Below are 24,078 nucleotides of genomic sequence, written 5' to 3' on the forward strand. Positions count from 1 at the left end.
CTTGAGCAAACTTTTTTATCATCCTGTGTTATTTGTAAATGCGTAAAGTTGAAACAAAACACTCTTTTACATATATATCGTTTATGACGTCATAATGGTGGCAGATAAATGCTGAATAAAAACTATTGTTAATAACAGAAGCAGCTTCCTTCGCGGTGTAACTGAGCAGGACTTTACAAACGCCTACAATACGGGCTGAAAAAAAAAAAAGTTAGGTTCCCTTCCTCCCCCTTGCGGAGCGTCCTGTCACTGGTGGAAAATGGCTGCTCGGAGTAGCTCCCTAAAGCTGAGAGAAAACTGAAAAAAAAAAGTCTCCGCTACTAACAAGAGGTCACGTCTGGACCCGTGTTTTCTGACCCCCCCTCCCACCCCAACAGGCGAAACGACAACTCGGGGAAGCGTCGACGCTGAGGATGTCTCGCTGGGTGCCCACTAAGAAGGAAAAGTATGGAGTTGGTACGTAAGAAAACTTGCATGCTCCATCGCTAGCCCTCGTCCTAGCTCCCCGCTCTCAGATTGCACAAGTCAGGGAGGAATTGTGATTAGAAAGCGGCCGGCTGGTTCTCATCCCGTGTTTCGTGCGCTGGATTAGATTTATTTATTATTTATTTTTTTTTACACCGGGTTTCGCGTTTGCCTAAAGTGAGTGGATGCAAATTCTGCGAGCGGGGCAATTTATTTGGTAGGTTTGCATGCAAAAACGAGGATTGTGTGTGAGTCTTTTGTGAGGAAGAGGGCTGTGCGTGTGTGTGTGTGTGTGTGGATTGGGAATTGTTAGAGGCGCGCCTAGTTGCAGGGCTGTTTCCTGTGTTGTGGGGCCTCCGCTACAAAATGACCAGTAGCTGCAGTCTAGTGCTCACCACTCGTAACTATTAGCTCTGTCGCTTCTCTGCGTTCTGCATCTTCCGTCCGCGTGTACACATTATGTACACATGTATGGGCATTGTTGTCGCTTATCTTAATTGTTGTCACTTCCTTAAAAACGCCCCGAAGCCCGGTTCAAGAAGAGTGTCCCGTTTAGCTTCCACTTTCTCCTGCAGGAGCTCCAGGACACAAATCCCAAAAAACACACACAAACACATCAGTAAAAGAAGCTTTACTTCAGTTATAGGTTCAGGTGTGAAAAACAAGACATTGTTTCAGTGGAAAATCTTTATTACAGTCATAGACACTGTCTGTGCTTTATTCATCCACATCATCCATGCTTGGCCACAGTGGCTCAATAAATACACATAAATAAACAACTTAACTGGCAAAAGAAAAAATGGGTGTAAGTTACAAACGTGAAATAATGTAAAAGGAGCGTTTTGATTGTCTTTTGTAGCAGCATTTAGAGCTATGATGGATTTTGAATTTCGTCGCAACGCACGGCGTGTAACGCGAGACTCCCGGCGCCTGAAATAATATCCCAATGGAACCAATCCACATTTTTCCGGGGATCCCCTGGAACACCCTGCTCCTTTTTTTTTCCGCCGGCGTTTTTCAGCAGGACGACTTTCCCACTACGGTCGATTGTTGTTGTTGTTGTTGTAACGTTTGTGCCCTCACATGGCGTGCTGAGATTTATTTATTTTCGGCAGTGGCACCCACAGACTGATAAGGGGCAGGTTGCGCCGAAGCTCTGGCTGGCGTCTTCTAAATTGACACCAGTTTTTATGGAAGGTGCGCGTGTTCAGGTGTAAAAGAAATTATAAAAACATTTACTTTGTGTGTTTCTAAAGAAACCTTGAGTCTGAGCAGCGTCGTTTTAACTTACATTGTCTGTTTTAGAGGTTCAAAGCTTGACGTTTGGTTGGAGGGAAAAACACTTGTTGCGTTTCAGTCGAAAATACACAATGTTTATCAAGCCTCCAGAAGTGAGTAATACTGACGATCTTGTCACTATTCAATGTTCTGCTCTGAAACCTCAGGATCTGGCATTTGTGTCATATGTAAGGCACCAGGCACCCCCACCCCACAGCAATGTCACTCCTTGATGGAAGCGTGGAAACAAACAACAACAAAAAAAAAAAAAAAACATGAAAAACAGCACAAAGTGCTCCAAATTCCCGAGATCCCAAACTGATCAAGTCTCTGGGGTATGATCCACGTTCTGTTACCAGACACCACATTCATCTCCGTTCTCTGATGAGTCACAACTGTTGTGGAGGCACGAGGGAGACCTACGCAGTATCAGGAAGGTGGTGGTCATAATGTTATGCCTTATCTGTGTGTAGTAGTGACACAGTAGAATTAGGTGGTTCATTCTATTTTAGGCTTTATAAATGGTCAAATGGTCAAAAGTTGCATGTTTGGTTAGAAGACAGTACGAGGGTTAGGACATATATTAATCATCTCACGTATGTATTTCTGTCCTGGACCACAGGAGCCACAGGCTTTAATGCATTTGCAGTATCTGTCATGTTTGCATCTATCTATATACACTGAGACCTTTATTTTTATTTTGGTTTTATTCAATGGGAGCGACGAGCGCTCTGATTGGCCTCTCCGGCTGCATCTTCTCAATGACCTCCGTCGTCGCCCCGTCTCTTCAGCTGGCGCGACGATGTGAAAATCCCACGGGCCCGGGCGGTAACGGTCGCCTCCGTTTTCCCTCAAACGTCCGAAGAGATGTTTAAAAAACGACGAGGTTCTTCAAAAATCACAGGGACGGATCGGCCGGGCGCGAGGAGTGGATGAGTCATTAGTCGGCGGAGGAGCAGCTGCCACGTCTCTGATGCGGAGGATTGCCGGGGTGCACAGCCGTTGCACTTTTAATGCTTCGTGTGTTGACCGAGTAGCGCTAATGAGCACTCTGTGAGCCCTCTCGCGCTGCCAGGGCTCACCGTGGACCTGTTTCTGCCTCAGCGAAAACTTTTTCTCGTGCCATTTTCCTCCTCTCGTAATGGCCCCTCCTCACAACAGTATTAATAATAAATGTTCCTGCCTGTTTAGATAGAGTGTAGCAGTGATTACATATGGTTTTGTTATCGCAGCCTTGGATTGATATTGCACCGCGGACGCGAGGCTGCGCACGGGAGCCGACTCGAGCGCAGTGAATGCTTATTAGATTTGTGTCGCATTATTAAATGCAGGTAACAAAGCTTGGTTGAATAATTAATTGTTTTGGTAGTTTCTTTTATTCCTGCGCTGTTGCGTGTAGTTCGCCGCTGTTTCCCCTCCCGAGATTAGGAGCTTCAGCCAGAACAAATGAGCTGTTCTGTGTGCCAGGCCTGTTGGTTGCAGTTAGAGCTCGGTGATATATTAATAATATATCTGTGTGTCGTGCTTGGTCTCGGTTGCTCTGGTTGTTCACCTGTGAAGCCCACCGACCCTCGCTGGTCGACGTGAAACGCATCGCTATCTCGCGCTCCAGTTTCACCTCGGCCGCTTCTTCATGTTAAACAATTAAGTCTACAAGCTGTCACGATCTGACATATGTTTTGAATTGGCACGATAGAAAGGATTCACAGAAATGAAAACCGGCTCGCAGTTATTCATAGTTGTTGACCCATTTCCTATTGTTCAGCTACACCTGTGGTTATTTGGGTTTGTCCTCGCCTCCATCACTTTCATTTTTCTTTTTTTTTTTTTTTTGGACCGTAACCCTTCTCTGAATGCGGTTTCTCCAGTTTTCCGCCCGACCCCTAGGGGCCGTAGACGACTCTTATCGATGTTAAAGGCTTCACCGCCACTGCACCGGTGTGGGAATCTTGCCGCGAGTCACCAGATTTAATCAATATTGCATAAAGCCGACGGGTTGACTGTCTTGGGATGTAGCTTAGACCCGGCCCGTAACAAGGAAGCAGCAGGGAAAAGTCTCACGATGGCAAAGCTGATACCAGCAAACAATTAGTAACTGGTTGATTCACTTTTTTGAATTAGTCACTTCTAAATGTAGTTCAACTCATTCTTTCTCTCTTATGACTTTGCACAGAAGTGATGTAAATGAACATAGTTTCAATCCACGACACATCAGAAGTGAATATACTTTGTATTTTACTACTTTTCATTTTTTATTTATACTTTAAAGGTCAATATTCTCACTGCAAGGTAAAATTCTTGTGCATAATGAGTCCTTTTAGTCCTAATACATTTGGGACACTTAACTACATTGACAGATAGAAGGTTTTAAATACAGGCCCCTACTACTGAGGGTTTTTCATATTATAGTGTTTCTATATTAATTCTTCTGTAACTTCTATAGGGTAAGTTTTCGTCTGATGGTACTGGAGCACCTTGACTTGATTTTGGGAGCTTAGTTTCACACAGTGACGGACTGTATTGCATTTCACATTGTTTCTGAGGATAAGTGTTACCCCCGAGGCATTAGCTCCGCTTCCCACTTACGACAGTGTCTTAAATTCCAGTGGCATTTCCAGAATGCTGCACGTTGGCCAACATTTCCCTCAGCTGATCGTGCGATCTGACAGAGCACATCAGTGTTTGCGAAGCAGCCACTCGCTGAAAAGAAAGGTCGGCTCGACTCGGAGTGGAAGTTGAGGTTTTTCTCGACCCCTCGTTCACATCATAAAGGAGCGTCGTCGCCAAGACGATGTTCAGCGGATCAGATCCCTCGGCTTTGGGCTAATTTCATTGCAAAGTTCGTTTTCTTGTCAAATGTCAGCGGCCTGGCATAAATGAAATGGGTCAGGAGGAGATCTGAAACCCGATTCAATCAAAAGAGAGGTAATGTGGCCACAGGGAAATGTTGTTCGGCTATCGATCAGTTGTGGCGTGACTTACCGGAAAGTCATTTGAAGGCCACTTTCAAGTGTTTTCTCGTTAATTCGGTTTGACCAAGGTGTTGACGTTCCTTGAGGGAGATGATTCAGTGGGCCTCGGATTCAGAGCGCAAATCAGGTAACACTAACAAAGGGCTACAAACGTAATAGCAGGGCACACACTGAGACATTAACTGAATCCACATGCTGCCGATTAGTCTGAATCATCTCTCTCTGTGACTTTAAGCGACGCAGCATAATACCACCTCAAAAACGAAAAACACAGACATGCTTTGAGCGTTAAAAATGCATACTGACAACATTTTTGTCCCCCCCTACCTCACAGTTGTTCACTTGGCCCAAAAGGAAATGCTGCTTCCTGGAAGCTAGATCACAGACTGACAGCTTATCTAAGAGGACAATTTGTTACAAAAGTAACACGCTTAAGTTTAGCTGTGGTTTGGCTATGATTCATATTTTTGACCCGGTGTGTGGCCGACTATCTGCCCAGAGGGCCGACAACCACCTGGAGGACCTCATTTGGAACAGGTTAGCGGCGACTGACACATCGGGAGCAGAAAATAGAGACGCAGACGCCTCGTCTCTTGACTTGGGGCATAAGTAATTCGAAAGCCCCCCCCCCCACACACACACTGCTCTCAAATGAAACGTTCTCCCACCCGCAAGCGCGCTAAGCTAACAAATATGGCTGCAATTAAAACGCAGCCTCGGCTACTGCATCAAATCTCACCATATGTTCTGAGACGCTGGGCTTGTATTTCAACCCTGCTTTTATGGCCCGTCGTGGGGCTGTTTGGTTTGAAATGTGAGAGAATTGTTCTCTCTCGTTGGTAAAAAATCTTGCGCTCTGGGAGTGTTTTTTTTTCCATAGCGTTTCAGAAAATGCCTCGTCTCGGGGCGTCATAAATAGGAGAATGTGTCATCGCCGCGCTCCCCGTCAGTTACCGTCGCTATTAATTCTGTCACAGCGAAGCGTTCAACAATATTAACTTCACAGTTGGCTTTTTATACTTTTTATAAATATATATATATATATATTTTTTGCCTACGCGTGAGCTTTGTCTAAGAGCTGAGCTGACAAAATTGAAGACAGCAGTTTCACCAGGGTGGAATAAAGCGGCTGATTAATGGGATAGAGCCAGGAGGAGGAAGGAGATGCTGCTGCACCTTTGCCGGGTTGATCAAAAAGTACATTTGCTGGCAGCGCACGGGGACGCGGCGCCGTGCCTCACTGTGGCCTCACAGCAACAAATTTCCTGGCTGACTGGGGCCTCTCTGCGTGGAGTTTGTGCGTTGTTGTGCTTATGCCTCAGTGGGTTTTCTTCTCGTGCTCTTGGTTTCATCTCATAACCCAAAACTTTGTTTATGGTTGCGCGTGACCTCTTCTGGATAGCAGCGTTCCCCACAACGTTTCACATTGAGACAGCGACAGTTCTTGGAGTTAAAAGGCTCTAAGTGAGCACGCCGCTGGTTTAGACGTTCAAGAGTGTTTTCGGTTTGTAATTTTGTAATTTATAACACCATGGTGGAATTAGAGGTTGGAACAGGAAAGTATTGTTGCATTGGTAAACCCTGCAGTGGGTACGACTTAGCACCGGACCCTATGCTGTAGTTAATGACGTGCATCTTCCCAGAAACCTAACTATGCTGGGATTGCTCTGAAATGCATTTCGTTGTTCACGTGTTTCAGCAGCCGGACAGGAAATTCATGCCTACACACCATCTACTAAAACGGCCTCCCTATCTTATGTGCTGCAGTGATTTCAGTAAAAGCAACTGTTGACTCGCTGGTGTGTCAGCTACAGAATGAAAGTCAGCGCAACTAATTAGTTGTTGTCTAGCGTTTTAGCGTTGTAATTACAGAACAATGCCCACACACCAGCGCGCAGGTAAGAAAGCTTTCGGCAGCGTGGCCCCCCCCCGGCAGTGAATTCTCTAAACGGACCGGTTAAACCGAGTTTAAGCAGTTCTAGATACTAATGGACAGATGGGAATTTGCTCCCAGGCTCTTAAGCATATTCCAATAAATGAACACGGCGTACAACCGCACACACGGGTTTTGTTTTCAAATATCATTTATGAATTGCTGTTGCGTTTCAGCGCCAGTAATTACGGAAAACAACCGCTAAGGACGACTTAATTGTCATTTCGTCACTGACTTTGTTTTGTGCGACAGGGACATCACTGCAACGGAGCATGATATGTCCCAAATTAACCGAATTTGCGCCGATTTGCGCTTCACGAACAAAGAGAAACCACTGGTGATGGACTCTGTCACCTGGCAGCGGTCCAGCCGCTCACGCCCAGGTCATACTTTGGGCGTTGTGAATTATATTTCCGTGAGTTTCTTTGATACTTGGTTTAAATATACATATATAGAGAGTAACATGGAGATTCAAACGTATTGGATGTTTAATTTTATGTTGTTTACTAGGTATTCATCAGAGGCTGCTCCTCAGTCTCAGTCAAAAGTTGGGACGTCGTCTTCTTCTTTTCTCTTCAGAGGTCACTATGACTTTGCTATTATTCATTCTGAAAGGGAATTATGTATTAACTATCGGCCGTGCTGCTTCGAGAGGCAGTTCTAATAGTACAGCTCCCAATGGCTTGCTTTGAGATGGTGGCTAAGACAAATGACAGCTGGCCTATTTAATCAGTGCATAGCTAAGTGGTTCCACACTATTCCATCTTGGCTCACTTGGCTCAAAACTAGAGCAATTTTACATCTTGTTTTAAGAGCGCCGTCATAAGGAAGGTTGGGGGGGGGGGGGGAGAAAGAAGAAGAAGAAGACAGGTTGTTAACCTTGGATTTACATAGTTGGAGATTTGGCTTGCGTTTATTAATTATAGTTCGGTTCAACTGGCGTTTCTTCTCACTGCACAGAGCCGCTCTGTTAAACAGGAAAAGGTAAATCTGGGCAGCGCTTAAAAACTGACCGTGAATCAGAAATGAGTCAGCATCCTGTGAAATCACCATTTGTTCCATTTTAACAACTTTTCTTTTGTGGCCTCAGCTGTTTTTGTTTATGCAGCCGCCACCTCTGGGGAAAGTGGTTTCGTGTCTGCTGTGGGAATGCGTCGCACAATGCCAAAAAATAAGATATGGCCTGCACCTGTAATTCAGCTTATTAAAATTAAACCAAAAGGACTGATTTTTACTTCCTGCAGCTGAACTATTTTAATATTTCCCTGTAACTTTACATGTGGTTGTTTGGTGGCAGTAGTAGGCAGGTAGTGACACAATTAGATTTAACACTGCGGCATTTGCAGTGAACCTCGATATTCCTTTTTCGCGGTTTGCACGAGATATAAAGGACAAAAAAAAGGAAAACACACATGGCTCACCATGTCTGTCCTGTCCTCTAGCTTGGCTACGTAGACAAGTGTTCTTCAGCGACTCCCCCAGTATTGATTGCGAGGATGCCAAGCAGCTTGTGCATTGTCTGAAGCGAGTCCTGCTGTGCTGCTTTGGCTAGCTTGACAGATGGTTAATAGTGTGTAGCCCGTCAATGTGAAACAAAGGTCACCGATGTAGACATGTGTTATTACATAATTTAGGTTCAGCTGGTTGAAATTAATATGCGAGAGCCTTTCAACTGTCATATCATATCAGACAGGCAATTACTTTGCTTGATACCGTTAGCAACTTCGTGTGAATCCGGTCCAGGGGATTGTGTGGTGTGGTAAGTCAATTAGACCTGACAGCAGGTCTGCAAAGAGCTATAGAGAATAAAGAAACGACTGGTTGAAGGAAAATCTGCTGAGAAGCTGACATCTTTGTTGAAAGGATTGTTTCCGAGTCCATGTAGTTAAGTGTTTAATTTTTAAATGAATGTTGGTAGGGATGTCCCGATCGAGTTTCTTAGCCCACCGATCTGAAACCGATCTTTTAATATTCAGTAGTGGCTGAACAAAAATGTCTACTCCTGTATATTTATAAGAACTTTTCTCATGTTATTTCTATCATCATGGATCACGTATGCACTGTATGAATGGAACAGCTGTCTAGAATATCCCTTACAAAGCAAAGGAAGTGGCTCTCCTTGGCTCCAACAGAAACTAAAAACCTGTGTTCTCTACTCCATGAACGACATGATAAACTCCTTAACCTTCTCTGGAATATTTTTCACCTTGACGCCGTCTCTAGGAAACTTTTTTTTTTTTTTAAATGTAAATGGTTCTTGTGCCGCCTTCGGTGGCATTTCGTCATGATCTCCTACTACCACCTTGCGAAACACCTACATTGCATAATTTCCAAATTTCAGTCTGACGGAATTCATTTTTTGCAGTAAAAAAAACTTTCCAATTTTTCTCAGCTTTGCCGCTGGCCGGCTGCCGTTAAAACAGAAGAAGAGGTAGATGAGTTGACGCTAGGGTGACGTAGTCGTGGTTTATGGCAGACTTGCAGCCAAAGCCCAACATTGATTGATCCGACAAAAATGACCGATCTGGACTTCATTATGTGCTAGTATTTTATGCGTCTTTAAAAGCTGCGATGGGTGTCTTCCATAAAGCCATAATTAATTTTATTATTTGTGACGTGTTTGCAAGGAGATTGTTTAGCCATGTGTGCAAGCACCTGTAACCATGTATCCCTTTGAATTGCAAGTTTAATTATTAGACAGTGACCTGAATTGCCGCACTAAAAATCCATTGTTTCATAGGTCGAGAAGTGCCTCGTCTCAGACGGTTAATATATCCTCCCTATGGATGAACTATTAAGTTGTTCTTTTGCGTATTAGTACCTGTGATATTTCAGTTGGACTTTCAAAATATAGTAATAGTCCTGAAGCGGCAGCAGACCTACGACTGTGAGCTCGGTTAGCACTGAGTATCCTTACCAACACTTAGCAGACTATTCCACCCAAGGCTTTATCCTCCCAGAGCGTTGAGCTCACAGCTGAGCTGGGTACGTGCCAGCCTGCCAGTGGGTGAGCTGACACTGGATGATCTGTCTGTTTCGGTGGGTCAAGCGTCGGCTAAAAGGATCGGCACCCTGGGAAAACTCACTTCCCGAGCACCTCAGAAAGACCCGATCCAGCTGCAAATCCCTCGGCAGGTGCGACTCGGGTGGCGTGCCTGCAAAACCTAAGATGATCGCCAGTAGCATCATCACGCAAGCTGCTGTTAAAGTCCAATTCCCCACTGAGGATATTTATATTTATTTCGTAGTAAGTAAACCTCCTCACAGGTCGGCCTCCCAGTCATTACGCCGGATTGGTTTTGAATCCTCTAATCCCAGATGTTGAGATTCACGCCTCGCAGAAATCACATCGCTCAACATCTCTCCGGCTATTCAGGCTATAGAAATGTCAACATTAATATCTGCCGCGGTCCATATTAATGTTGCATTTGTCACCTTTAAAACGTCCCGTGGGGTGTTTCGGAGGCTTGTAATGGAGGTGTCACTCATTGATTGTGGTTGCAGACGGGCTTGGGATTGCCGGGTGCGGCGAGAGACAGCCTTTCAGTATGGCTGGCATTTGATGAAATGGCCTTTTGTGAGTTTGCATGCATGCTTGTCTCTCTGTGTGTGTCTGTGTGTGCGTGTGTGTGTGTGTGCCTGGTTAAATACTTGATAAAGTCAGACCCTCGCAGCTCAGATGTTGGTGGGCCCCCGGAGGCAGTTTTAGGTTTCAGTGAGTGGCAGCTCTACTCTGCGATCAACCTTTAGGGGTTTAGATGAAGTTGTCTTGCTGCAGTCGCTGACACATCGGCCTGTTTTTGTTTCACCAAAAAAAAAAAAAAAAAGAGAGAGATGAATGAACTAAGTTGCCCGTCACATTTTGTACCTTGACTTTAAAACTTAAGGCATCATCTGGATTCGCTTGCGTGTGCTAATGAGACTAGGTCAGTCAGACTCGTGCGCGCGTCCTGGGTGCGCCCGCGTCCCTGCACAAAGGTTTTGCTTAAAGATTTTAAACAGCTTTTCTAGGTCACTCAATATAGTGAAATGTAGGACTGCAGCTAATGATCATTTTCATTATTATTCAACACTTTCTCCGCCAGACGAGAGGAAAATTCCCATCGAAGCGTCAGAAGATGACACCTTCAAAAGTCTTTTGTTCAACAGAAAATCCCAAATCCAGATCTATTTTTATATGTGTACTCCATCTTTTTTATTTCTACCTACATTAAGGTTTGATGTGGTTGTAATGTTTTAAGTGCAAGGCAGTATTTAGAGTGTTATGTATATTTCGTACAGTGTGTGGTATGGAGGACCAGAAAGCCGATGGCATTTGCATAATGAGTGGCCACAAAAATAATAATAATTTAAATAATGAAGACAAAATGAATTCATTTGGGTGAAATAAATCAAGAGAAAATACAATAGAGCAAGAACACATAAATTAATACTTGGATTAAAACGTAACCACACAATAAAAACAACAGCCAATTAATAAATATAAGGGAAAATTAAATGTGGATGTAAATAAATAAGGAGGGATCAATACAAAGGCAAATAAATACACAAGCATAATGAATTATGCATTAATTAATGCATATTTTTTCCCCGGGTGCATTTAATTTAATGCATTTGTTTTTATTTTTTTTTTCAGTCCAGAGCCTCCGTAATAACCATTAAGGTTTTTTTGCTTCTTCCTTTACTGCTCTGCTAACAGAACAGTGCAGCCGCGTGAGTTTCAGAAGTTTTAAAATGCCTCGCCGGCCGTCGAAATCAAGCACCCCCGGTAATTTGCGAAACCTCAAGCATCACCTCGGCGCAGGCGAACCACAGAGACACCGAAGGGAAACAAATAAGAACTCTGCTCTGCAGACACGGCAGCAGAAGAAGCGATAAACACATAATTAGTTGCAGTCTGTTGGGATTTATAACAAATGCCTGGTTGTTCCGTTTAAGTAGGTGAAATCAAGGTCCAGTTTTGGACTGTTGGGAAGCGCGCGGCCAAGAAATATACGCAATTAATTACCTGCTTTCTTATTGTAACGACCCGTGTTCCAGTTATTTAAATTCCCGGGCATACTTGTCGCTGGTGGCGGTTGACGCGCCGCTGCCTTGAGTTGTATTTCAAAAGGCTGAATTATGATGTTATCGGTGGCTTGTGCCCTCACGTGCACGCTCTTCTCAAAAAAGTGCCGCACTTGTACTCTGCATTCACGAGGAGATCAGGCTGGTAGTTAATTTCAACAGCTTCCGATGATGAAGCCAAATGAACTGTTGGATCTTTGTTTCTCTGGGTGAGCAAACCGCGCGCCCCGAGTGTCATAGAGGTTCAGTGGATTATGCTGAAAGTTAATTGCCTTCATCCATTCCAGCGATTTAACACGGCGCGTTTTAAAGGTGCGTACGTGATGTAAAGTACAGCAGGTGAACTAATGCATCTTAACATTTTCTTCACCTCAGTTGGAATGTTAGTCAGTGTTTTTTTTTTTTTTTTTGCCCCCATATGATGAGGATATCTCTCGTCTTTTTCAATGTTCCTGCCGTGCAACAGCGCTTTTGTCTGGCTTTGAAAGGTGTTAAGACGTTTTGACGCAGGCAGCCTCTCTTTTCTCTAGGATACTTCTGACGCCGCGTCGCTCTGAAGAGCGACTTCTGCTCTGGCGGAACGCAACCTCAGTCATGCGCTTATAAATAACTACTTCAAAAACAGTCCACTGCGTTTCCTGTTGCGCGTGTCTCTCTTTTTTTTTTCGCACATCAAAACACTACCTGGTGAAGCGCCGCGTCCCGCTCGCCAGTGAAGTCGCAGCTTTGGCAAAGTGTCACCGAAGGAGGTTTTTTCAGAGTGGAGCCGCCGACTTAATTGCAGAGTTTCTACCAAATATTTGAAGATAATTCGAGCCTCAATCAGAATTCGATTTGCAACAGCGACTGCAAGCGGCACGTAATTGCCTGTGTGTTGCTGTGCAGCGGGCTAATCTGCGAGGATCCTTCCTCTTTCGCGGTGCAGATGGAATAAATAAAGCCCTTTGTTTTGATGTGTCGCGAGACGCTGCTGATTTTGATGTTCTGGGTCCAGAAACTAACCCTATTGATTAGATGAGTTAGAGTGAAAGCGTTAGTCATTTTGAAACTCAGAGAGACCGGTATGCAAAGTGCAGGCAGGTTTGCTCTGCAGAGCCGCGGCGGATACCACCACAAACAAAAACCAGAGACCACTGGGTGGAAAACCCGCTCTGAAAAGGCTTTGCTCGGTGTGCTTTGTAATGAGCTCGGCTCTGCTCTCTTGTCCCCGTTGTATTGGGAAGATGATTTTCAATTAAAGGAATAACTCTGCTCCGCGGAGGCAACGGAATCCGAGCTATCAGCTTGCGTTAGATTGCACCCCAAGGCCCGTGTTGGAGCCGGGTTGCGCGGCAGTAAGTTCTGCCAAAAGGTATTACAGCTCTTGGCATCCAGCTCCGGCATTAAGTAGTTTTCTCAACCTGCTCGTGCCTTCACCTTATTTATTTATTTTTTTTCCTCTTCGTGTCCCAGACCCGCACACCAACACCTGCTGTGCGCCGTTGTATCTTTCCTAGCGTTATCTTTTCAGGGTGGAAAGAAGTATTGTTAATCTTCCTGTTGTTGGAAAAAGCATCAGCATTTCCTTTCGGCCAACTGGAATGGGCTGGTCCATTGTAATACAGTAATACCTCGAGTGGCATTTCCTGCCTCGTTCCAGAAAGAGTGAAAAATCTGCTCGGGCTGCAAGTGACAGAAAGACCTTTCCTGCCTCCCAGCCCAGCTTCTGTTGTATTCGTTTCAGGTTAAATATATTAGCGTTATCTCCAATTTCCAACTGCAGATAAAGCTAAAAGACTCCTGCATGTATGTATGTATGTATATGTGTGTGTGCTGTTGTTGGTATTTCCCAATCCTGAGATCACTGCCTCTAAATTAGAACCATCAGGCTTCTGTCTGGACGCCTAACCCGCTCATTAAAGCTTATTAGAGAGGGGCTTTAAATTAATTATCATGTTTTCCCTGGTTTGCACGTCGCTGACGAACCCCTTTCTCCACCTGAGTGTTGTAAACACGTCTTCTCTTCCTATGCACGCTATGGAACAACGTATTCGACGGGGGCGACGTATGGTAGCGTCTCGGTCCAGCTCCCCGTGGACCACATTGCGGTGTATTTTAATGACTTAATTTGTTTAACAAAGGTTGTAATTATCTCCTTTTCTCGAGAGTGGAAAATAATTAAGGAAATGAGAATTATTATAATTTCGCACTCCTTGTAATTTCCTTAGACTCCCTTAAACAATTACTGTCTTATGAGCTCTGAATCATAGCCTGCAAACCTACCTGAGCGCTTTCAGTATTATTAACGGTTTCGCATTCATCTTTTGTCATCTCTGGTATTGTGCTGCAGGGACACTCGAGGGTTTTTGTAAACTCGAAGCGCAGTTGGGAAAGTTCATTAACAGGGGATCCATTGTCTTTCACTCATTTCGTGTTTCCCCTTCATTTACGGCCTTAGATTTGTTAAGTTATTTATCTATTTTTATCCATCCATCCATCCATCCAAAGTTTAATATCGACACATTTAAATAATAGATCATCTTTATATCTTTTGATAATGGGTTCAGACAAACCCATACTTTTTGAAGAAGGCACCTTGGGTTTTTTGAAAGATTTAGATTTCCTTCCTAATATTTGTTAAATTTCAACCTCAAACCTCAGGCTACATCCATTGACAGATGTTATATCCATTGAAGAGTAATGTACAAAGCACTGCTAATGCTGTTCCCTGAAGTTACACATGGAGGACTCAAACACATAGAAAATATTATCATCATCCATGAAATGATATATGTACACCGATCAGGCATAACATTATGACCACTGACAGGAGAGGTGAATAACTTTGACCATCTTAGGACAATTCAACCAGTTCTGTTGGGGAAAACTTTGGGTGTAGCATTCAAGTGGATGTTACTTAGATGTGTGCCACCTCACAGCATGCAGACACACACACACACACACACACACACACACACAAATGGTGTATGAGAGTAAAACAGCACAAGGTGTTGACCTGGCCTCCGAATTCACTCCCCTCAACCTACAGGAAACAAATAGGAGCTCCACTAACAACATTTTGCTGCCAGACACCACAGGACACCTTCAGAAGGCCCGTGTCCATGCTTACAGTTTTTATTTAGAGGCATAAGTACACAGTATTAGTCATAATGTCAGATCAGTGTACAGTGGTTTTGGATCTATTTTATTTTGGATCATGCGTGCGCAAGGATGTGCCTGTGGCAGATACTCGTGTTCATCAAAAGATTGGAAATGAGTAAATATGTATAAACGCATTCGTGCACCAACATGTTGATTGGGGAGATTTGAGTATGAAAGTTAAAAACTGCAGCATCAAAGTTTTGGTACTGCAGATTTCTGTCCTCTGAAATGCGTAATTGTTGATGAAAGTGATTTATATCGAACATTGCTCGTTTTCTACAAAGTTTTCTAAGAAAGTTGCAGTGTTTACGAGTAATTTACCATAGAGCTATTTTTGATTCTGTCACTTAAAGTAGTTTAAAAAAAATAAATAAAAACCCCAGACCAAACCAAGGTTGAAAAATGATTCTGATTTTATGCACCGTTCTGATACTCAGTGCTTTTTGCTTCAAAATCGCAGCTTTCTTTAGCGTTTATCAGAGTTGAAGGAGTCCAACAGAGGAGATACTACGAAGCCTACAGGTAGTGTGGAGATGCAGTGCAAACGCCTGGTCCTCCTCCAGGCGGATGTTTCTCCCGTTATCCTAACAGCACATGGCAGATCCCCTAAGAACACCCTTCATCTCTGCTGCAGAGCTCGGCGCGGCCGGCTCCGTCTCGGCGCCGGGGCCGGGCGGGGAAAACGGCGTAAACGGCTGCGGCGGCGCCTCGCTCGCCTCACGTTTGTCCCATACAAACGACCACGACAGGTTCGCGTCAGGCGGTGGTAGGCCCGTTTTGTACGCCAGTCATGCCCCGAAGGCTTCTCGGCTTCTGAAGGCGTGCTCAGAAAACGGGATGCATGTAAACCCAAACTCATAAATGAATTTATATGAAAAAAAAGCAGAGGAATGGGACCGCGTGTTAACCATTAAGACATATGTGCGTAAACGAGGGACCACATCGAAGATTCGACACTGTTCTATACTATATGCTAATTCTCATACAGATTCACTGTGTACTGCATTGTGCTGATGCTTCAGAATGAAGGGATTCTTTGTGAAGCTCATACTGGAGATGCGTTAGACGGATAAGGTCAGATATATAATAAAATCACGTAGCCTCATGGTCATAACTCGTAAGAGGTACATCATTTCGCATTCAGGTCTCACTCAGTATAGGATAGTCATTTACGGTCAGATATATCCTTCAGAGAGCACAATATTCTGTTCCTGTGTGCGAGTGTGTAAAACCCCTCTCTGCCGACTCCTCCGGCTTGCCTTGGAGACCTGTAGTGCAGCTGGAGTGTAATAATCATCCTCTATTCAGTCCCGCCGCCTCAAAAAAAAGCAGTTCTTAGTCCACTGTGTGCTTATTAACGTCTTCCCCATTTCAAGTTGAGCACTGTATTAAATTTATATTCCCTTGCTCAGCTCCGCTGTATATTACTATTTTCCCTCAGTCCCCGGCATTTCATCTTTCTCTCCTACGTGATTGCAATCTGAGACGGGCTGTTTCATCCAGTCTTTGTTTGCCTCCGAACAAAACTACGCAAAAGCACATCATTACCATTCTGTGTCGCGATTGCATCAGTTTCACTCCTGCGAATGTGTTTTACAGTTGAGCTTTGGAACTTTACAGGATCAGCCCAAACACATTTCAAGTTTTGCTTTCGGAACGACACCGGTAAAACGCGGCCTTCCTGATAGAAGTCAGGCTCAGGCTGGATGGCAGATTTCACAGACTACTGTGTATCAGTAGAAGAATCTCCACAATAAAGAGGGGTTTAAAGTGTACAGAGCATGTGGAGAATTTGCAGTATTGCAAGTATTGTGGCCACAATTCAAAATGAAACGCAGCACAATTGCAGTCCTGAAGAAAATGGTTGGACTAATGAGGAGACACAGCAAGACAGTTCCAAAGGGTTTGAGATCAGTTGTCTGTGCTCTTGCCTTGTTCCTTGTTGCTAAACAAGTTGGATAACCAAGGTTTGTTCCTTGAACTTGGAATTGTCCTGAGAAACAGTTTGGAAAACGACTGGCACTTTCAAAAATATAACTCTGCTAATTTTGTCTGGAGCTTACATAAATCAATCAGATAAATATGTGCATGAGAGTAATAGTTCTAAAGGGAAAATGCATCAAGTTGCACCGTGAAGGGCTTTGAAATCTAAGTTAGACTTTTGTTCATATAAGGAAAATTTGTGCATTAAAGGTAGTCTTAGGAGTGACGCCATATGCTATATAAAGATTGACGACAGGCGGCTCCTTTAAAGCGAAGCCGTGCAGCTCCCCCTGGTGGCTGACTGAGGTCGTAAGCTCCACCTCCTCCATGTCAGTGGGTGGGACTTGGGCCGAACTACTTTTTCAAGAATGGTTTCTGTCGTTCTGGGTAGTTAATATAATGCTAAGTTTCCATTTAGTCAGTTATTTGACGCTATAAAAACAGAGTTGGAAAAAAATAAAATAAGTTCAGTGTATAATCCAAGATTTCTTTGTAATTGGTGGAGATAAGGCGAAGCGAAGTATTAATTAAACGCGAGTGAGTCCAGCGGAAGTGTGGGCGGGTCATCAAGTGGCTGACTGCGCAGACTCTGGCTCCAAACTCGCAAGATGTCGTCGCCCGTTTCCCTGGGAAAGTAGCATCAGTTCAGAGCTTGAAACCCGCCAGGATGTTTTGGATTGTAATCTTAAGAATTCACAAGTCTTTTAAGAATCAAGATGCGTCACAAGTTACCCTTCTGTGGTCTGAAGTTGCACACTGACGCCCATATTATATTAGCCCACTCCAGAGGCTCAGACTATGAGGTGCTTCATGCTCTCCTCTTGTCTTTTCCTCCTGAACAGTCCTCTTGTCTGGGATTTCCTGCCTGGCTCTCTCTCTCTGGGTTTCCCATGGGGACTGTATACAAAACATCAAGAGGCTCGGTCTCTTTCCAGTGTGCATTTTCTATGCGCTTCTCTTTCCTCCTCTTTTCCACCCGTCCTTCATTAACTTACTGTATTATCATCCGAGTGTAATGATATGTTATACTCTGCGTGGATTAGTGCAGGTTATTAGTGAGCCCAAAGTGTAGAATTACAATCAGTCCGGTGTTTAGATGAGGCTGCTTATAATTGTGGAGAGGGCGTTGACGTGTGCCGGCTAAGTGGCTAGGTCTGTAATCTGATTCCTAACTCGTTTCCTATGATGATAATGTTTTCTGAGTTTGCACAGTCTTACGCAAGAGGTTATGTATGGTAATGAGTCCTGGGCAAATGATGCTACTGTTTATCCCGTTTCCACAAAATCATTTGCATGCTCACACTCTGGGGAGAAGACGGTCCACTTCCTCAACCTCTTCGTCTTCTTCCTCTGATGGATTTTCTCTCCCTCACTGCATCCTAATTGACATCAGTTTACTCGCGGATGCAAATGCAGGTTTATGAGTAATCAGAGCTGTCATTTAGTCCCCACGTGACGAGAATCGCTACGCTTCCTCTATTAAATTGGACCATCATTGCCTCGCATGTGAGGTTTCTGTTTGATGGTCATCATTTAGTCAGCGCCCTCCCAGGGTGTCATTTGTGTTCATTTTGTAATTGCAGGTCTTGCCCGGCGAGGGTTTCCCTGGTTCTCTGAGCGCACATTTTGTTTTATACGAGTCTTAGCCTCATTGACGGTGATCGCAGGGCAGTTTTTCATTTCGTGACGACATGTAGAAGCTCCATGTTTCAGCTGGACCTGTGACCTAGTTCCAAACAAACACAGATGCAGCAGTTGATGGTGTTGCAGGGTAATCTAGGTCCTCTTAATGATCGTTTAATTCAGTGCACCATGCTGTATGGTGACTGGGCTACTTTGATGCCTCCACACAGATTAATCCCACCTCCCTTTAGATTGTTTTGTTGCTTTCTACCCCTGTAGGTATCCTTTGTATCTCAGTGTGGTACCATTGAATTCATTTCCTGGGGTCTTTGTTCTATTGTCAGCCAGTGGCGCATGTTCTGGTGGATTCTGCGGCCTTGTTTGATTGTTCCGGGGGATCACGAAATACGCTGTGGATATGCAAGTGTATATGCGCATCATGTAGAAAACAAAACAGCAGGGCTGAATGAAATGGGCTACACCTAGCATTTCATTCCATTCGTGAAACGATGGAGCGTTTTGCCGCATGTAGCCTGAGGGCCCCTGCCATGCCCTTGAGATACAATCTGTCAAAGGCTGACACAGGTGTCCTATAACTTTGCTGTCATTTCTGACGTTGTACCTCACAGTGGTGTTGAGAAAACAGCCCCAGAAATGTCATTGTTGGTGAGGGTCTGCTCGGCCTCTGACCATTGTTCCTGTGTTTTTTGTCAAGTCATTATTTCTGGGATTACACACCTTTTGAAATTAACCCGACTTTTTCACAGTGTTTGCGGCTGTCATTGACCCATTACCTCGACAGGCCCTTTGTAAGCTGCCTTATATTGCCCAATATTGCGTAGGTCTCTTTTGTACCTCCAAAAAAGTTCTGAGTCATCAGAGAATGGACATGGACCTTCTGAGGGTGCCCTGTGGTGTCTGGTAACAGAATGTTGTTGGTGGCGGCCTTTGGGTGATGTGGGTTGAGGGTGGATCATCCCAAAGACAGTTTTTTGTCTCGAGCTTGTCTTTGAGTTGTTGTTGTGTGTGTGTGCCTGTGTCAGACTGCATCCTACTCATCAAGGAGTCCCATTGCTATGGTGTAGAGGTGCCTGGTCTGGTCTTAGTGAGTGGCTCATGTCTAAGTAACATCCACACTAATGAATGCCATGTCCAAAAGTTTCCCAGCAGAACACTGGATTGTCACAAAATCGTCAATGCGTATTACTCTTCCTTTCAGTAGTTTTAATGTTATGCCTGATAGATGTACTGTGGCACGGATTTGTACTGTCTATTGCTGCGACATGCCAAGCTGGTGGTCAGCCATTGGCCAACGTTGGGCCCTCAGCCCTAGCTTTTTGAAGTCATTTTGTCTGCACTTGTCGGATTCTCATTTGTGGCTTTTCGGTCAATTGAGCCCGTTGAATTGTAAATAGAGCCTAATGGCGAGGGACTGACTGGCTCTTCAGCTCTGCAGACTAATGCATAACAAAAGAAATGAAAAGTCCAAATGACAAACCTGAGTGCACATACACTGAAGACCCTAGAATGCAGAATGTACCTTCAATCGTAGGTGGAGCGTAATGGCCTTCGTTGGCCTTTTCCTGTTGGGCGTCTGTGCCTCTCAGAGCAACTTTGCCACCGTGATAATTAATAATCTGGTAGTTATTAAAAATTAACTGTTAAACGTAACATTTGGAATGAACAAAGGCTAATGGCAAAAGACCTGGACTCACCAACAGTATTTAAATGACTTACTAATGGCTGAAAAGGGCAGTTTACTTCACCTGCTACGAGGAAAGAAAACATGCAGTGTATGAGCAGAATACATAAATGATTTTTGCCCAGCATCAAAGGTGCCAGAATTGTTCCACATAAAAATATAAAGGCAACAACTTGGTATTCCGGTGGGACCGAGCGGTGGATTGTGGGAGAAAATGGTTGATTCGCTCGCTGGACGATCAGCATGCTGAGAAGGGTCCATCGCCTGCAGCGAGGACCTTTTTTTAATTAAGCAGTCATTCACCTCTGGAAACCTCTGCTGAAGTGGCTCTGCGTGCATTCTCTCGGCGGTCCAGGCTCATAGACCCACACCTGTGCGACTGCTTCTCACAGACGCCTCCTCAATACAAACAGCCCCTGTCACTGCCAGTGCATTAGTTGTGTGTACTCTGTGCGTGTGTGTCGTGTGTAGAATGGGCATGGTTGTTTGACACTGACATGTGTTTTCACCTTTCACTGACTGAGAGAACAAGTGTCACCAGTCAGGATTCTATTTTCTTTATTACATAACCTTCACTGATCAACAGGATTCTGTCAGTTTTACTCTTCATCAGTGACATTTACACTGTTCATTATATTTTCATTTCCACTCAGGGGTGGCACCAGCCAGTTTATGTCTATTTGTTGCACAGGTCAGAATTGACAGTAAAGTTGACTTTGACCCTGACAGTGGATGTGTGAGGTTGTGTTTGTTAAAGGGTCTTCAAAAAGAATAGCCTGTGTTGTATTAGTTGACTTTCAAGAAAAAATAGTCCTGACAGTCATTTTATCGACTCCTGCTTAGAAGTTCTGTTTTTTTGTAGGGGTTTTAGTTTGTTTGGCAATTTAGTTGTTGATCAAATATTTGGGAATGTTACCCCTGAAGAATGTGTTATTAGTTTTTGGCATTTTTCTACACATCAAACACAATGGCCTACATGACGGTTTATCAGCTTATGTCATCAATGCTTACACATCAGGCTTTCACATTTAGACTTTGCTTGCCAAATTGTAATCACGCTTATACACCGATCAGGCAAAACATTATGACTACTGACAGGAGAAGTGAATAACATCTTGTGATAATTCAGTGTTCTGCTGGGAAACATTTGGACCTGACATGCATGTACCACCCACCTAGACCAGACTCGACCCCATAGCAGTGACACTCCTTGATGGCAGCAGCCACTCACATCAGGATGCAGCCTGACACACTAACACACGCACAGAAACAGCTTAAAAAAACATGAAGAACAGCATAAGGTGTTCACCTGACCTCCCAATTCACTAGATCCTAAACTGATCAAGTATCTGTGGGATGATCCACAGAGACCCTTCCCCTCAACCCATAGGACCCAAAGACCCCCACTAACAAAATTGTATTGAGAGACACCACAGGGCACCCTCCGAAGGCCCATTTCCCTTCTCTAATGAGTCACAACTGTTTTGGAGGCACAAGGGAGACACGTACAGTAATAGGAAGGTGGTCACAATGTTATGCTTGATAGGTGTATACAAAAAAATCATATTTTATATATGATTTTTGATGACTTCTTATAGCTCACTCACTGCTAACATATTTTTCTTTTATTTAACAGAACTGCAACAAATAATTTTACGTCATCTGATATATTGATGCTTTTGATTAGTCAATAACAAACAGAACTTCGCCAATTTTTTTTTTCATCTTTAATTCAGACATCATCACAATGTGTAACACACCCATTACAAATTTAACCTATGCTGCTAATAATGCATCACAAATGTAAAACTCTATTCGGCAGGGACCTAATTAGGAAACATGTTGTTTACCATTGGTCTGCTATGAATTAGAGGAGACAGACGCCAACTATGATTTAACTTCAGCGGCTTTTGCTGCTTGTAATTGAAATGTAGCAACAAAAGGTTGCTAACACCCACTTCAGGAGGAAATGGAAATCTACATCATTTAGTTTTATGGTCTATACAACTTGCAACTTCACTGGAAAGCAATGTTGCCATAACAGCAATTAACATCTGCTCCTGGGAGTCTTTGTTGAGTGCTTGTCTGAAAAAAAAAAATGCTGAGTGAACAATGACTCCCAGACTCTGAACACCAACTAACAATTAAACTACTGTAATAGTCCGAATGCTGATAACGCTCTCTTGTTGAGGTCGGGAAGCTGGTTCATTTTCTTTGATGTGGTGCTCAAGTGACTGTGCTACATTATTTAGGTATCTTTTCTACAAATCGTGCAACTTAATTGGTCTCTGTAAAATTGCAGTGTTTCCCCTACTGCCTGCCAGATCGCAATAGAAGTCATTCAGGGTTACCTACCCTATAGAACAGGTCCATACCTGCCTTTTATTAAACAAACTAGCCGTATAATTCTCTTCTGCTTTCTGTATTGTGTGTGGCATCCAGATTTTCACGCACAGGGAAAACAAACTCAGAAGAAATGTTCAAATGTTCAAATAACTGTTGAGTTGTCATATTGACTACTATCATTAAAAGAAGCATGTGAACTCAATGATTCCTTAAAGTGTTTGTGTCGGTGTCCTTCCCTCCCAAAACCTGCCCCCTTGAAGCTGTAAACGTAGGGAAAACGCCGAATTTCCATGCTCAGTCAGTACATAAACATGAAAAAAACGAATCATTGCCTTAATCCTACTCTATCTGGACAACTTAAGCGCATGTAAATGCATTACCCCAATTAATATCGGAGTTCTCTTTACATGACTAAGGCAACCAGATAATGTTGGAAAAATTGGAAATCAATTTACACTGGCATGTATATGTCTTAATCTGGTTTAAACTAGACAACGTATGTGCACATGCTCCACAACTGCTGCCCTGGCTTATAACCCTGGAACAAAAACATCCAAAAAAGTCGGTCCCACCTGAGGGATAGCGCACATCTTATGGGCAATACTGAGTTTTGGTATCAATGCGATACCAAGTACATACAGGGATAGTATCCCTGATACCGATACTTTTTCTTGACATGTCATGATCATTGAATAACTTGGTAATTTTCCCTTTTAGTTAGTTGATTATGATAAAATGGTCAAAGACAAATATTTTAAGCAAATAAATCTGGTTTTCTTAAGTAATTACAATATAACCACCACTGCACACCAAAATAAGAAAAAGGAACAATGTAACAAAAACATAACTATAACAATGTAAACAACAATGAAATATAAAGTCATTAAACTAAAGCAACAATGTAATGATGAATTTAATAATTGCTCAAAGAGGGAAATGTTGACTCATTCTTTTTCCACCAAAGAAGTGGGTCTGCATCCCGTGTAATTGTACTGGCGCATTTCAATAACGGCATCATTTCCAGCTGTGCGATGCCACTGTGATGCTAGGATTTGAGTGTAAAACTCTATCCATGGATGGTGAAGCTCCTGATGCGCACACACTTAGAGAGAAGCTTCATGAGCTCTTGAGGAGTAATTTACTGAACATATAGATGAGACACTGTAACAAAAGGTTCAATCTCATCAGGCTAGTATCGATCCGATACCGCTTTGGTATCGACACTATTGATATTCAGATCGATATGCACAGCCCTAATAAGTAGCACGCACATCACGTACGAGGATAAAAAAGCTGTACTACTATCCTACTGGTTGTTTTTTGAATTGACGGTCAACTACAAATTGGCCCCCATTAACCCGCTGAAAAGGTTGCATATCGCCCCCTAGTGTGGAGGAGGAGGACATGTTCCCGTCAGTTATTTGTTTTTTCGGTTGCGTGTGAACTGGAACAAGGGCCGCATTCAGAAAGTCGAATTTTGAGCATAGCTCGATTAAGCTGTGCATGTAAACTGACTGAATGCGTTTACATAATCTGTGTCATCAGTGCTTGTGTGGTGTTGTCTAGCG

At 43.6% G+C, this 24,078-nt stretch overlaps 1 protein-coding gene across 7 annotated transcripts in view; it reads left to right on the forward strand.

Moving 5' to 3' along the window:
- The first annotated feature begins 228 nt into the window (after positions 1-228).
- dock1 (dedicator of cytokinesis 1) overlaps positions 229-24,078 on the forward strand; it is a 194,847-nt gene continuing 170,997 nt past the window's right edge. For 6 of the 7 annotated variants that reach the window (XM_047608343.1, XM_047608342.1, XM_047608344.1 and 3 more), the window contains exon 1: positions 230-456. In XM_047608343.1, the coding sequence (XP_047464299.1) occupies positions 414-456 (43 nt within the window). In that variant the 5' untranslated portion in view covers positions 230-413. Of the gene's footprint in view, positions 457-24,078 lie in introns of all 7 variants that reach the window. The other variant, XM_047608341.1, reaches the window with a different exon arrangement.

Source organism: Mugil cephalus, chromosome 16, assembly GCF_022458985.1.
Source record: "Mugil cephalus isolate CIBA_MC_2020 chromosome 16, CIBA_Mcephalus_1.1, whole genome shotgun sequence".
Classification (NCBI taxonomy): domain Eukaryota; kingdom Metazoa; phylum Chordata; class Actinopteri; order Mugiliformes; family Mugilidae; genus Mugil; species Mugil cephalus.